At 43.8% G+C, this 15,224-nt stretch overlaps 1 protein-coding gene across 1 annotated transcript in view; it reads left to right on the top strand.

The window, feature by feature from the left end:
• The window catches only part of adgra1b (adhesion G protein-coupled receptor A1b), a 122,381-nt gene that overhangs the window by 4,238 nt on the left and 102,919 nt on the right, over nucleotides 1–15,224 (top strand). Inside the window, exon 2 of the mRNA XM_040178809.2 lies at nucleotides 7,215–7,286. Coding sequence (XP_040034743.1) covers nucleotides 7,215–7,286 — 72 coding nt within the window. The remainder of the gene's footprint in view (nucleotides 1–7,214; nucleotides 7,287–15,224) is intronic.

Raw genomic sequence — 15,224 nt, 5'->3', positions numbered from 1 at the left:
ATCAATGATGACTCGCTGAGGGAGAGTTCGTGACCGGTAGAGGAGAGAGAGGGAGGTTGTGTGTGTGTGAGGGCGTGGGGGGGGGGGAGTGGATCGGTAAATCGCTCTGCAGCCTTGGAGAACCAAGAATTTGTCAAAAAAAAACAGACTAAAAATATTAGGTAAAGATAAATACAGCGTCTGCCAAGGATACTACGCTGTCCCCGCCTCCTCCCCCACACCGCTGAGTAAACACTGAAGTTGCTTCAAGTATCATAAATTTGAGAGCAGAGGAGGGTAACTCACGGCTTGCCGACTCATTGTAAAACAAGGTGATTGAAACCCCGGTGTGTGTGTGTGTGTGTGTGTGTGTGTGTCGCTTCTGTTGTAAGGAGCGATCGCAGTCGATCCCGCCCGCCCTGCAGGCCTCTTTGTGGGCCAGCGTGTGTGTGCGTGTGCAGATGCTGTGGTTGAATTTGGGACGTGTTTTGGGGGATTACGTTTAAGTTTTTTAGCAAACGTCCACGGGTTGGTCAAATCAAGTCGTGCACGTGTGTTGCGTGGTGGTGAGCGTATCTATCCAGCTAGCGGCGCTGACAGAGACCGCGAGCCAGTGGGCGAGCCCCCGCCACAATTCTACGTGAACCCACATAGAATTGTCGCCAGTTCTCCTCAAAGTCCTGTCCCCCTTTTTTTGCCGTGATGGAATTTAGCAGCACACAATGTAAAACGCCACCTTAAAGCAGGTAGCAGGTACGTCTTTAGTTTAGCGTCAAATATAACATGCATTACACTTCAAGCCAGGATGGAAAACTGTGTCGAACCTAGAACGTCTCAAGTGAAGACATCCCCGTCCTTTGGTACCGTTGAAAGCAGTGACTTTGTCCCCACATGGTGTTTTGTATTATGAGACGTGCAATGATCTAGCATGTGTAGCTCCGTTGATATGTACATATTTAGCAATGTCTGTTTCCCGTCCAAAGTCAACTTTAGTGGAAATGTTATCGTGGCCCGCTGCGTCTCGTAACTCAACCTTCTAAAATATGTTTTGGCTATTTAAAGAGAAGGGGCTATAAACCTGGAGGCCAGAGGCCCCGAATGGAAGTAATAGTTTAACCTTGTGATCTCAACTCCCCTTGGCCCTCGCGGTTCGTACAGTCCGCTGAAGCTACTTTTGGTTTGCTATTCTCCGATAATAACAATAATGCAGATGAATGTCACGGCCGCATTGGAAGGCAGTTTCTTGAGCTGCGACTTCTCAGCTGGACCTCACCGAAAATATCGCAGCTGCAGCAAGGAGGGAGAAGGGAAGCCAGAGCTGCTGGTTAGGAAAGATTTATGAATCTTTCAAGCTGTGCTAGAGGCAGTTTAGCGTAGCCTTTTAGCCCAAGGAGAGCTCAAATTGGATGAGATTTATCCAATTACATTATCAATAGGCTTTGATCTCGTTACATATAGTGTGAAACTCAAACACAACATGCTAATAAAATGAACAAACTCCACTCTGACTTTGAATGATACATCTTAATATGTAAAAGTGTGATTAAATCAGATTTCCAGAGTTTCTGGCCCAATCGCTGCGTGCATCTGCTAGATCTTGACTGAAACGTTTTGGAAAACTAACACATCTAACGGCTCGTGTTGTTCAACCACCTATTTACGATAAGTATTTTGTCATGTTTGCTATGATTTAAGACCAAGACATTTGCAAATCTGGAATAAACTTGAGTGTAGAAATGACTTAAATTTAAATCAATTATAAAAATAGGGGTGATTCAACAACTTTTCAAAGAGTTGTTACATTTGAAAAGTTGTCCAAGTACGTGAACTTTGCGACCTCGTAATTTTGAGGTAAAAAAAGAGTTCTTCGAGGACTTGCAAAGCGGTCTTGCAAGTACACGTCTGTCTATGGTCGGCTGCTGCCACGCAGCCAGCAAAGGACACAAACCGTTTGCTGCTGCCCGCAGAGACGATCCCAAACCGAGAGCAGCTTCATAGCAGAGAACATAATTGATAATGTAAATAGAGAGTTGGACGGACGCTCCAGAAGTCTGTGCCGGGCTGTTTACACAATGTTCAATTCTGTTTTTCCTGTGATTTCCTGGACGATACGCAGAAGCCCGAGATAAGCATGCAGAGGTCAAACAGATGCTCGCGCGCACACACACACACACACACAGCGCGGCATGGAATAGCTATGCACGGGACACGCTTGAGTTTGCACAAACAGAGGCTGCCTGTCCCCGAGTGGGATGTCCGTCCACAGGGGGACGTGTCTGTGGAGCAGAGGGGAGACCCGGGGAAAAACATAGTGACAGCATTGGTGTCTCACGATCTCGGTGTCCATCACACCATCTAAATAAATGAGTAGCAGCAGAAATACTCCACCGGGCCTCTGAAACTGGAGCCATTATGAACTGTTCATTATTTTCCAATAAGCCGGTGTGCAAAATATTGTTGAAATTGACCCGAGTAGTTTCTCACCACGTCCAGTCGAATCCCCGCTGGCTCATATCTGCTGCAAATCCTCTGCTCTCGGAGACCTCTTTATGTCGGGACAATTACAAACGGAGAGAAAACCCCAGAAAGAAATTGATGTCTGGATCGGCAACAAGGAAAATCCATACGAATTGTTGCTCGCTCACTAAATGGCTGCCCGTAACTCCTGTGGTCCTTTCTCACACAGATCCGGTGTTTGATTGATCGGAGGAGAGAAGGAGTTTCACAAGCCTTCACGAGTCTGATCCCTGGATGCTGTTCACTACGTGCGGCGCTAACCTTGCAGAGACGAGAGGTTTTTCCTGGTGGAACTTGCAGTCCATCTCTTTTCTTTTATTAACCATTTTGCTCGTCCACGTTAGTCTTTTTCTTTAATAAGGGCAGCGGTTCTCCTTAATTCATGTCCCTTGAAATGATTCTGTTTTAAGCGCTCAGTTAACTTCAGCTGAAGTGGTTTGGGTTAAAATAAGTACCATTGGTGTTATTACGAATGTTGTTTCGAGTAAGTTTTATTACAAACATGAGCCGCTGTGGACCCGCGTGAGGGTCCCGTGTTTGGTAGACCCCTCTATATGTCTCGCAACCTCCCTAAAAGCAGCCCTGCACTTCCTGGCTCACAGTCACGTTAGTCATACGTATATACTAATTACAGGGCATTACTTTTTGTAAAGCTATATGTACAAACAGTAAGTGAAAGCAGCGTGATCCAGCAGCTACTTATCACACATTCTGAAAATGTGTGATAACAACCCAAGTCGGGTAAAGATTGAGTTTCCAGCTAATTCACTGAGTCTTGAGTTACTCGAGCGGTTTTCACTCGAGAAAATCCTTCGACGTCGGCTTGAATGATAAGTTGGATAGAATGTAACGATTGCAAATTCTGGATTTTAAGTCTTCCCACATTATCACTGGTAACTTCACAAGTGCCTCGAGCGAGCGCCGCATGATTGACAGGCGTAGCGACAGTAACGAAGGGAGGCTCAGTGATCAGCCAATGGTCTCCTCTGATGCTGTTACGTGGGTCTCCTGTGTATTCTCTGCATCTCGTTTACTTTGACCATCACTATCTTTATCTTTTCTGACAGGCCATTAGTTCTCTGTAAATAGGTTTAATCCCGATGTAATAGAGACGTCATATTCTCATATGTTTTCTTTTAAGAGTAAACCCAAACATAAATACACTGTTGGATGTTGACACAAATTTGCTGAAATGTTTGTGTCCATCTGGGCCTTTCGCCAAGAGGGGACTTCCTATTTTCAGTCCTGCTTCTCAGGCCAAGACAACTCCACTCTAGTAAAAGACGGGCACTTTCCTCAAAGACTATGCATGAGAAAGCTCCTTAAAGTAAGAAAATAAACGGCTGTAAGTCGTTCATACGGCCTTCTGTTTTTTCTTCTTTTCTGAGCTCATAGTTTGAGTGTTTTTGCAGCATTTGAGTCTTCACCTTCTTCAGTGTGCATACTTCCGCTCTGCCCCCTGAGCAGTTTGGCCAGCAATTTTCCCGTTCAGCCCAATGCATTGTGGGATCCCGCTCCTTAATCCGGGAGGGTTGAAATTGAGTATGCGTTCCCTGCAGCCATGACAAGCGCCCTCTCGTCACAGAAGAGACCGGCGACGCATCCCAGTGACTCCCTCTCTCCTTCAACCCCACCAGTTGCCCCCCAAAACCTTGCCAGGGAGAAGTTGGAAAGGTGGTTGGATGGGGGCGGGGGGCGGGAGGGGGGTCATCAAATGATTTGACCTTGTGAGAGGGGCTGTGTGCTAATGGGCGGACGGCAGACACGCGACTGTCAGGGCTGCAAAGAAGGGCTCCTGCAACCAACCACGTGGCCGTGCACGGATACAAAGCGCCGCGCAGACGGAGAGGCCATGCGGCGGAATATTTAACAGCTCCCCGAGGGGCAAATAATATCTCAGCAGATATGAAACCTAGAAAGGCTGTCTTGGGTGTATTTACAGAGAGGTGAATCTGGGCTGCAGGAATCGGCGCAATCAGTGGCGGCTGGTGGAACAAACACACATTATTACTTTTTACAGTTAAATATTTAACAGATATTGTATTTATACAATTCAGTAAATCACTTTGTATATCACATGATATAAATATACTTTACTATATAATCCAATAGAACATGTGTGTGTGTGTGTATATATATATATATATATATATATATATATATATATATATATATATATATACGTTTTGTGGGGCTTTTTAGTTGGTCTTTCCTCAACACACCGATCGGGTGTTTGCCCCTATGGATCAAGTTTCTTGGGGCATCAATTAATATATATATATATATATATATATATATATATATATATATATTAATTGATGCCCCTATGGATCAAGTTTCTTGGGGAAACACCCGATCGGTGTGTTGAGGAAAGACCAACTAAAAAGCCCCACAAAACGTATATACAAAATAATGTAGTGTGTTTTCCTCCACGTCCTGGTTGTGTTTCCTCGCCGCGTGTTCGTTCGTTCAGCTGTTCATGTCCATGCTGGATCTCTCCCTGTTGTTTTAAAAAGCAGTCCGGTCGGGTCGTCTCTGAAGATTATTGCTCGCGCTCACCATTGTCATGCCATGAAAAGGGCGCCTCGCGACACCGGCCCTGATGAGAATGCAGCCTTGGGGCCAAACGATGATGGCCCATGGCTGAATCTATTTAAGGATGCTGTTTGGCTACATTTTATATCATTAATTTATATCTTTAATCTTCAGTAATTACTAAAGAACAAGCTAAACTGCTTCTTACGCCCCAGCCCAGCTGAGACATGCAAACAGGCGGAAAAGACATGCTGGGAAAGTATGCATTTTGCGCAGATATCATAGTTTAAAAATATTACTGGGTATATTCCATGAAATTTATGATTTTATGTTGGAGGGTTTTTTGTGGCCAACCAGCCAAAATAAATGACCACTAATCCTCAATAGGGGTACTTCACTACCTGAGACGTCCTGACGTATTGTTGTGTTCAGGCATACGTGGTGCACTTCATTAGCAGGCACTTCATTGCCTGGTCGGGCATCTGAAATGTCTCTTCTCTCGAGCAGCAGGTATCACGGCAGGCCTCATGCTCTAATGAGTCACAGTGGGACACTGTGTTTGGGGCTTATCAAACGTCCTGCTAAAGATGTTTTATCATTCTACCTATAAGTTTACATTTGATCTAGTTCAAGTTAACCATAGAGAGTAGTGAATTAGGAGGTCATCAGAGGTTAGGGAATAAATACCAGTTTTTTCACCGACCTCACAAGAGTAGTAATACTAGTGTGTGTGTGTGTGTGTGTGTGTGTGTGTGTGTGTGTGTGTGTGTGTGTGTGTGTTTACGTGATTGTTTTCTTGCCTGTGTTTTCACTCTGGTGCGTTTTGAGGGAAAGCTGAAGGCCCAACGTGCTGAATAATGGGACACGACTTGTCTCTGTTTGTGTTTTTCCCCGCCAGTAACACAGGAAAACAGGAACGCAGGAAGCAAAAAGCATCACTAAAGGGACATATTCTACAGTTTTTACAGTTGAGCAGGAACATAATTTCATTAATTAAAAAAAGGAAACTGTATCGTCTGTCACTGAAGTAATCAAAATGGAGGCAACGCATTGCCCCTGAATATTTATTCATCAGTTAAAAATCCCTGTGGTGCAATTCATTGATTTGTTTGCTCTTGTAATGTCAGTGAATGGATGATTGAATTGTGCTGAACCAGCCATTTTTTTTAAGCTTTTCAATTAGTCCATATTTTGACATGGAGGAGCAGAGGATGAGCGGTGCTTTGGGTCATTACATCCTGAGCACAGACGGCCATAAACAAGACAGAGACGTGGCCTGGATGAGAAATTTACAACCGCAATTGCTTCGGACATAAACCCTTAACTTTGGGGAACATTTCGACAGTCAGATGATAAGCAATTTAACAGCCATTAAAATACGATTTTTTTTTGTGGCCAGCTATGAGTTCCAGAGACCGTACATAAGAACACAGTGACTCCATTGATTCGTTGCTGTTTTGAAGCAGCCACCTTGTGTTTTTGCAACCAGAAGTGACAGAAGAGGGCGGAGCCAAAATCAACCAATCGAATAAGACTTTTCTAGACTCCGGAAAAGATTATGATTATCTTTAATGCGGTGAAGTTGAAAAGGCTTAAAGTTGTATGAAGTAAACACGGACAACTCACCAACTGGACAATGTGTGCTAGTCACCTGTCAATCACAAAGTAACCCTGCCCTGCTTTAATTGGGCCAGGATTAACTAAATGAATATCCTGCTGTATTGAATGTGTAAAATCTTGACTGAGGTAAATAATCAATTGAGAAGGTGGGTCATTGACAAGGACAGCGGTGAATAACCAAAGTAACTTCACGAGCTTGGCCATCCCTGACAGTCATCTTGAAGACTTAAATATACGGTCAGACTTCTTTTGGCACCCAGAGGCGTCGCCCCCAGCTGGGCATTACGCAGAATGCAGCTTTAACCCACTTTGACTTTACGCTTCAGACCCAGAAGGTTGCACTAACAATCATTTCAACTCAAGGGGAAAATATTTTGAATTCGGCACAATACATGCTGCTGATTATGACTATTTTACGTCCATGTCAGGGAGGATAAAATGATGACATTTTGGTCGACGTATACTTTAATGCGATGGGGTGGCTCCACTGTTGTAACAATTACCAAATCTCCAGTTGTTCCACACATAACATCATCTTCATCACATCTTCTGCTCCTCCACAGAAACCTGAGTAACAACAAGATCTCCCTGCTGAGGAACGGCTCCTTCTACGGCTTGGCTGCCCTGGAGAAACTGTGAGTACTTAAATCAAGCTCTCTTTTACTATCGTCCTAATAGCTGTCGCATCGCTCCGCACTGAAGGAAAAGGGAAAAGAGACACGGTGGGAATTAGAAAGATCCTTGTCGACGGAAAGCTTGCCAGCAGTTTTTCCACCTTTCAGACCTTGTGCTTAACCTCAATTGCCACAGTAAGTGTCCTAAAAGAGCTAATATATGTTATCAGATAAAAGGCCCAATGCGGTGCGTTCTGACAGATGGACAGACGGAGCGGAGTCCACTGCCGATAAGTCCCCGCGTCACATGCAACGTCCCCCGAGGCTTTTCATGTGCGCCGCCTGATGATGAGCTGATGAGCTCCGTGATGGCTGTCATTTCACCCCTCCCCCCCCCCCCTTGCCCTCCCCCCGAAGCCCGCTATTGATTGCCATCTCCACCGCCGTCCAGCGGCCCAGCGCCTCTTCACCTGATGGCGACGCCGACGTTGGCTGACGATGAGGAAATCAGCGAGTGGCTGAAATCACACGGAGAGGACGGCTTAATGGCTCTTTCCCTTTCCGTCGATCCCCCCTCAGATGTACTCAGAAGCGCACAGATTAAGCTCACACGCACGCAACGCCACATAAGTGACCACTATGAATGTTATCACGCTCAACACCCCCCGTCTCCGTGACTGCAGTTGGATTCACATTGTGAGTCGCTCCGCCACCCCCACCGCTCCTTTTTTTTTTTGGGCGGCTGTGTCGGCAGTCAACATATGTGTCGCACGTCACCCGGAGGCCTCATTAGAGCCATTAAAGCGCTCGCCGACATCCCTGAGGCTCCACAGGTGATGGAGAGGAAACCCGGCCAAAGGTCTGGCTGAGGCGGACCTCTCTGAGTGGCGTTTGTCTTCACCTGCCTCTCCGAGTACAGGCCGACCATCCGTAGTGGAGGTCCAGATGTTCCCTCATCTGGCTCGGCCTGCCTGACTCGAGCGGATGGGACGGTTGTGGTACATTTTCAGCTGATTGACAAGCTTAATTTCTATGAAATGCAAAGAAATTTAGGCTCTGCTGATTTAAAGGCACGGTTGGTCATTAATGATTATATTTTTGTTACCATCGTCCTAATGGCAATCAAGGAATCAAACAAATGTAAGAATTACGGTACCATCTGTTGCAGTGGGTCTGTAATAAGCCATCATTTCCTATGTGACGGTCCGAATGCAATAATTGGACACACTACCATGGATGTCTACCCACCGGAGCGTATTCTGTGCAGTCATTACTCGTCAGAGTCTTCCGCAAACTTCTAGCTTGACAGCTGCTGGCACTAATAGTCATGTTCGTTGTTCGGGTACCTCATTTAATTTTGGGGGATTTGCTTTGGAGGGAGGTCTGAAGACACAGGCTGTCAGTTTTGCCAACTTGGCATCTTTCTTTGCTAGATTTAGCGACTTTTGGAGCGCATGCTGCTAGCTACTTTCATTTGGAAATTATTGGTAAATCTGGGATGGGTTTCGCCTGCATATACTTGCTAGTGTTTCAATTTTGCACATAGCAGCATTAAATTCCACAACATGTTTTCTCATTCACTCCTGGTACGTGCAGATTATTTTAGTCTAATTTGCCCTGACATGCTTCTGCTTTCACCCCAATACAATGGAGGGGGTAGGAATCTCATTGCTAGAGATATAGCATGTTACAAATAGCACTATGGGTAATGAGAGAATTATTTTTTTTCTGAAACAGAAGTTATAAAGCTGGAAGCCCTCTGATATTGTATAATAAGTACAGTTATTACTCACTAGGTTTTCAATCCTCAAACCACCTTCATGGCATTCCAGTCAAATGCACCTCAGCCAAACGTAATAATAACAAGCACAGAAAAAATGCATTTGTTCGATGCAGCTTGAATAAACGTTACTCGATGTTTAATAAAACACACATTTGTTTACTTGCTCTTGCTGTATATTTCCCCTCTGAATGTGCCACATTGTGTTACAATTCCGTGACACTTGTTGTTGTTAGCCTTCCTCAAACAGGTCCTGATGCCTTGTTGGCTTCAGATGACGCTTGGATCCCCCCCACATGGGCCCAGGCCCGCTGCCATCGGCCAAGCTGTGCCCAACGGCAGCAAAGCGGGAACAAAGCCCGTCACTGTTCGCTGGTCAGAACCCTGAATGTAGCTTTGGGTGATGTTTTTGCAGCATTTATCGCATCAGATTTGTCACAGCGGAGCAAAGTGCGTTGCCGTAGATTCCTTGACATTCCTTTTGGCTGCAAGAGCTATTTCTATTGTTGTGTCCGGGGATGCGCCTAAAATGTAAAGGTGTATTCTACTGTCTATCAAAGCAAACGTGGAGGAATTCAGTGAACAGACACCTGCCGTGACTTTTTATCTCTAATATCTACTTTGGCTAATTCTGAAAAGCAGATGTCAATGTGTCGTGTCGCCCCTTCACAATGTTTTGCCACTCCGGTCGGTCTCATCTTTTGAGGTTGGACATTAAGTGGAGCCACGGATCATAACAGTGGGTTGGGATTGTATCGCAGCTCAGAGTCACAGAGCAAATAGAATTTGACATTGAATATTTTTTGTTTAATTAGAGAATCTTGTCGACAAGCTCAAGACGTCTTTGTTATCCCTAATATCTATTTATGTTATTCATTAAAACTCTAAAATGGTTACATCTGAACGGTAAAAGTGATATTTACCTTCGCTCAATACCTATTTTCACAAAACGGCGCGTGAATGCATCCAATTCTCTCTTATTGTCAATATACTCTGGCTTTTTGAGCAACAGTCTTTCTCAGGGACTCTCCTGCAGTAGTGGTGTTTGCGTTGTAGTTTGTTATTAAATAAGAAACTCTGCTGTATTGCATGTTTTTAATGCCGAGGAGGTTAAGAAATAAAAGATTATTCAAATACAAAATTTGAAAACCTGAATACCTCCTATGAATAACAGGAATTTCCAGGGAAAGTCTGGAGCTTCTTTACTTTCTTAGGATGCCAATATCTTCGCAGCTTTAAAACCGAGTCACTACAGTCTCTTAAAGCTTGTAGACTGTGTTGTCTCTCGGCAGTATCAGCACATAAGTCATATTTTGATTAATATTCTTATTGTGCTTCAGCATAAACATACTCCAATTCAGTTTCTGCTGTTGCACAGCAGTATCGAGACGTCCCTCTGCCATGTGAAAGCCTTGCTTATTGTTTTTATTGGTTTACAGAACATGATGTAAGAGGAAGCCTTAAATTGATCAAAGCGCAGTCTTGAAATATTAATGCTTTTATTGTTATTTCACAGAAGGCCGTGTGCACCATGGCTGTAAGCGCTTTTCTGACCAGGTTTGGAGGGACAGAGAGGACAAATTCTTCTTATTCGCCTCCCCTGTGGTTCACTTCTCCGGGCTGTTTATCACAGATTGTCTCCCACAAAAAACTAAAAACAAGAGGCAGATGGATGCTGGAGACCTGGTAATTTCATAGAAAGACTTATAATATTTATTTCCATCTGGGCTACATTGGGAGTTAAATCTTGTTTTGTTTTGCTATTTAAAAAAGAATATCAAGAGAGCAAAAGGCCGTGCATCAAAAGCATCTCTTGGAAGAATTTGCTTCACACTCTCCTTGAACTCTTGCTTTGTTCTGATAGAAATATCTCACACTGATGAGAACAGTGGTTCCAAAATAGGACACAGTTTCGGCGCTTATTAACTAAGAACGCGTCTTCTTCACAGTTCAGGGTCTCGCTGAGCTTTTTTCTGCTCCATCTGTTGTTCAAATGCTGCTCTCGGTTACATGCTATTATTTAATATTTGGAATCTCTAAATACCCCATAATCAATGTTCAACTGTGTTTGAGAAATGTTAATCATCTTCTCTTCGGATTGTGGAGACGTTTAAGTGGCAAAGGCCCTTTTTTCTCGTGAAAGCTGTGTGGTTTTATGTAGACCCTAAATATGCAGGCACAAAACGACCATCTTCACATTGACTTGCATTCATTTTGATCGGTCTATATGTCTTGAATAATGAATAACTGTCGGCCTTCGTGCCGTACTGTGGCTAATACTTCCATGATGCAGACACACACAAAGGAAAAACCACCTGATGCTCTGTTAGCGGTAGCCACAAGCTTGTTGCTATGCCTACACATGACGTCTGTGTGATTAGACCGAAATGTCCGAAGGTCCACCTTCTCTTTTTTTTTTTCTCTGCCAGTGAGCTTTCAACACAATTTACAATCCAGTCGGTGGTTGTCGGTCTCGCTGAGTGTTTGCTTTAATTCAGTGTGGCCAGACCTCCCCTCAAAGCATCTGCAAAGTGAACCATGAATAATTAATGTGTGAATAAATGGTTTTAATAAACAGATTACACAGCAGCATCGAGGTTGGTGCCAATTTATCATCAGCGCTGTTAGTGACAGAGTCAATTAGAGTCTTTGAACAGAGCGTCAGGAAAGGACTTCCTGCATGCAAAGCCAAAATATTTAGTAGATCCCGTATCGGCCTCTGACTCATGCCGCAATAATAGTTTTCATTCAGATCATCTTTGAATGAGTTTTTTCAGTTGGTTAATGATTTGAAGTCCACAAAGAGCTACACAAACCGTAAAGGTGCTAGCAGCTCGATCCGTCGTAATAGCTAAATGATAGCACCCTCTTGCTAACACACCAAAGTGCATTTTAACATGCTTTAGTGTAGCAATGTTAACAATGTTCATCACTTGTCAGCCTTTTAACTTTTACAAATTAGCACCGAGCACAAAGTTCAGCTGGGACTGACGGGGATGTTTAGTTAAATTTAGTCCTAAACAAAACATTCCGATTTTGACCTGATGATGGCGCTGTTTGAAAAGTTTGAGAATAATGAAAGTTGATGCAATTCATTCTGGGGAGGTGGTGCTAAAGGTCAAGTCAAGCAATGTTGGTTGCTAAAAAAGGATTCAGCCTCTGGGAACAATGACAAAATGTTTCTGCCAATCAGATCAGAACCTGAAGCCAAGTCAAGACGTTTCAATTGTTATATGAAACTTTGAACCTGCTGGTCACAAGATCGCAAAGAATCCTCTGATAACCATGAATATATGTATAAAAGCACATGGCAATGCGCAGTTGTCCAACACTCTGAAGTGATCATTAGAGATTATTACTTTGCTGAAAACAAGGAGCCTTTACGTGGACAGCTGCAGACACCGACGTGTCGCTGAGAAATACGCTCCAAGCTGATGGATGCATGTCGTCGCCTGTGCGCACACATCACTTTGCATTTGGAGGGATGGACGCAGCATGAAGCAACAGTGTTTTTTGCTTATGTACTTCGTGTAGAGTTTGCCCTTTTGTGAAATCTGATTTTTCTAACGACATTGAGATCTTTTTAATGAGACTCTGCGTAAATAAAGTAGTGTGTCAAAGGGAAAGGAATGCTCTGTCTCCAAGCAGCGTCTGCAGACGTGGGTGTGTGTGTGTGTGTGTGTGTGTAGTCAAGTCCGTGTGTGTTTAGTTGTGGCAAATGCATGTGTGCGCGCGCACCACATCAGTGCAACTGTGCGATGTGGTAATCATCCAGATTCGGGGAGGATTCTTCCCATTAGTGTCACATAGTGAGGGGGCCGATATCCTCGAGGTCGCGCGGCTCGGGAGAAATTGAGCAGGCTTGAATATACAAAGCAGTTTAGATTAATTGGGGAGCACTTCAGTGGCTTTTCAAACATCCACCGCAAACGTCAGAGTTTTATCCTGTGGGCTGCTCCTGCTCTTCAAACACGCCGGGATGGGGGAGCGGGAAATGGTTATTGTTTAAACATTAGCCTCATTTGAGCTGCTCCAGCTGTATCTACAGTGTTTATGTGGGGCGAGTCTAGTTATAATTTGTCAGCGTGTGTCTGTGTGTGTGTGTCTAGCGGTTTTTGTTTTCCTCTTATTTGCTGTTTTTAATTGTCTTTTAATTCCTGCATTTTCACTTTATTGTATGAAATGTTATGATGTGAAGCACTTTGAGTCTGCCTTGTGTATGAAAAGCGCTATACAAATAAAATTGCCTTGCCTTGCCTTGAGTGACGAGAGAAGCAGGTCTTTGTTTGAGACGAACTATTATCAAAGACAGTACTTTGAGGCAGTACAATTTTACTGCCTCATATTTAATAGTAATCATTTTAATATTTATTTTGCATTAAAAGCCTCAGGTAGCAGAACCTCCTCTCCTCCTCGGAAAGGTGTTCACTCATCAGCTCCACCACTCTTATTTGATTTTTGAAAAGAAAACCCACTTTTGGACACAACTTAACATAACTTTCACTTTCCAGATTAACAGGGGCTTGTTTACCATTTATAATAAGCGATTTCTTTTGTGATACATATAAAATTAATCTAAATGGTTGAGTGGTTGTTACCAAATCAGAAATTGCGTACAACGGACAAAACAAAACAAAAAAAATCATCTCCGCAGCACTTTATTGAGAATCCTGTTTTTGTGTGATTCAGCTTGGTAAGAAGGTTGTGGATTTGGTTCGATCAGCCCCCTGAATTCCAAACACAAGCAGAATGGCTAAACCCTAAAGCTCTGAACGGGCTGCAGGTGATCATGTGTTTGTCGTCTCCTTGTGACCGTTAGCAGGATGGATGGGAATATATCTGAATGGGGGGGATGAAGTAGCTTAAGTCTGGACTTTGTCTTAATGATTGAGAATAAATATGGATCCCAGTTAAGTGAGAGAGAGAGAGAGAGTAAATAAGGGGTCCCATCAGTGGCAGGGACGTCTCTACTGCACATCGCTGCTGGACTCCAATACATATTTCCACAGTATGTAGTGTAAACACATTTTACAGTTGTTACACTGTTTGCAGTACCAGACGCGTGGAGTTTACCGACAGCAGCGATTGATGCTAAATGACTTTTCGAATACTTGCCTCCGATTTCAAGAATGTTTGGCACTCGTTCGGTCATTTGATGTGGCACACACATCACCTGTCTGCAGCCTCAGCGGTTTATTGCTCATAATCAATTGCATTTATATCCAGATACTTGTTGGCTCCGGTCTGATGGCTAAGAAAGGATTGTTTCATGTGGTTTGACCTCATACAGGAAGCCAGTATTGAAAATGATCTTTTAATGAATACTATCAATAAAGCAACTATTGGATGTGTTGATCGTTCCAGGGACATTATTAAACTGTATGCAGCATTCCTAGATATCCTTTGTGTAAGCGCGTAGCCCCAATGAGCAGCGACCGCTGGCCCTCGATAAAGCAGACAGTCAATAAGGTGGAAAGTTCTGAACATTCAGCAAATTCGGAGCCGATAGAGTAAAGAGCTGCGAGACGGTTCAGGATAAAAGGAGAAGCTGAAGGCGCAACGGACGGCCTTCTGACCTCCACCCTCCACCCGCTCTATGGTAGCATTTTGTACATGATCAAAGACTACTTTGGAGGAGAGTGCAGATGAGAGGCAGCGAGCCGACCGCAGCAGCAGGTCAGTCTGTCAGGAAGGCAACGTCAGCGCCCCTCCCAAGATGTGCTACACCGTTTCTGCAGGATGTGTGAAAAAAAAAAAGTCTTATTAGGAATCCTGATTGTGATTGAGCAGAATTAGAGAGCTGGTGTATGAGCGTATTGAGGTGAAACCAAGGCGGATCACGATAGGAAAAAGCGTGATCAAGAAATGAATACAGGTATTAATTAAGCGAAGGCTGAATATAAAAAGTGAACCTAGTCACCATGAAACTCTTATTGGTTTGTGCACTGCAGTTTGGAAGCCTTGTGGTTTGCGCTTTGCCCGTCTTCAGTATGTGAAAAACACACTGTGATAGCTTTGAAGTTCTAAGTAGAAATCACAGAAAACTCCACAAACTGACCACCGTGGTAGAACCTGTCAATCAAAAGCCAGCAATGCCTAAAGCCTGACCTGTTTTTCTATTTTAATTGGAATGGCACCATCATTCTCTCTTGTTATCTTATCTTAGTTAATATTATTTT

The sequence above is a fragment of the Gasterosteus aculeatus genome, chromosome 6, assembly GCF_964276395.1.
Source record: "Gasterosteus aculeatus chromosome 6, fGasAcu3.hap1.1, whole genome shotgun sequence".
Taxonomy (NCBI): domain Eukaryota; kingdom Metazoa; phylum Chordata; class Actinopteri; order Perciformes; family Gasterosteidae; genus Gasterosteus; species Gasterosteus aculeatus.
Note: the sequence above shows the minus strand (reverse complement) of the source record. Positions and strands in the feature narration are given on the sequence as shown.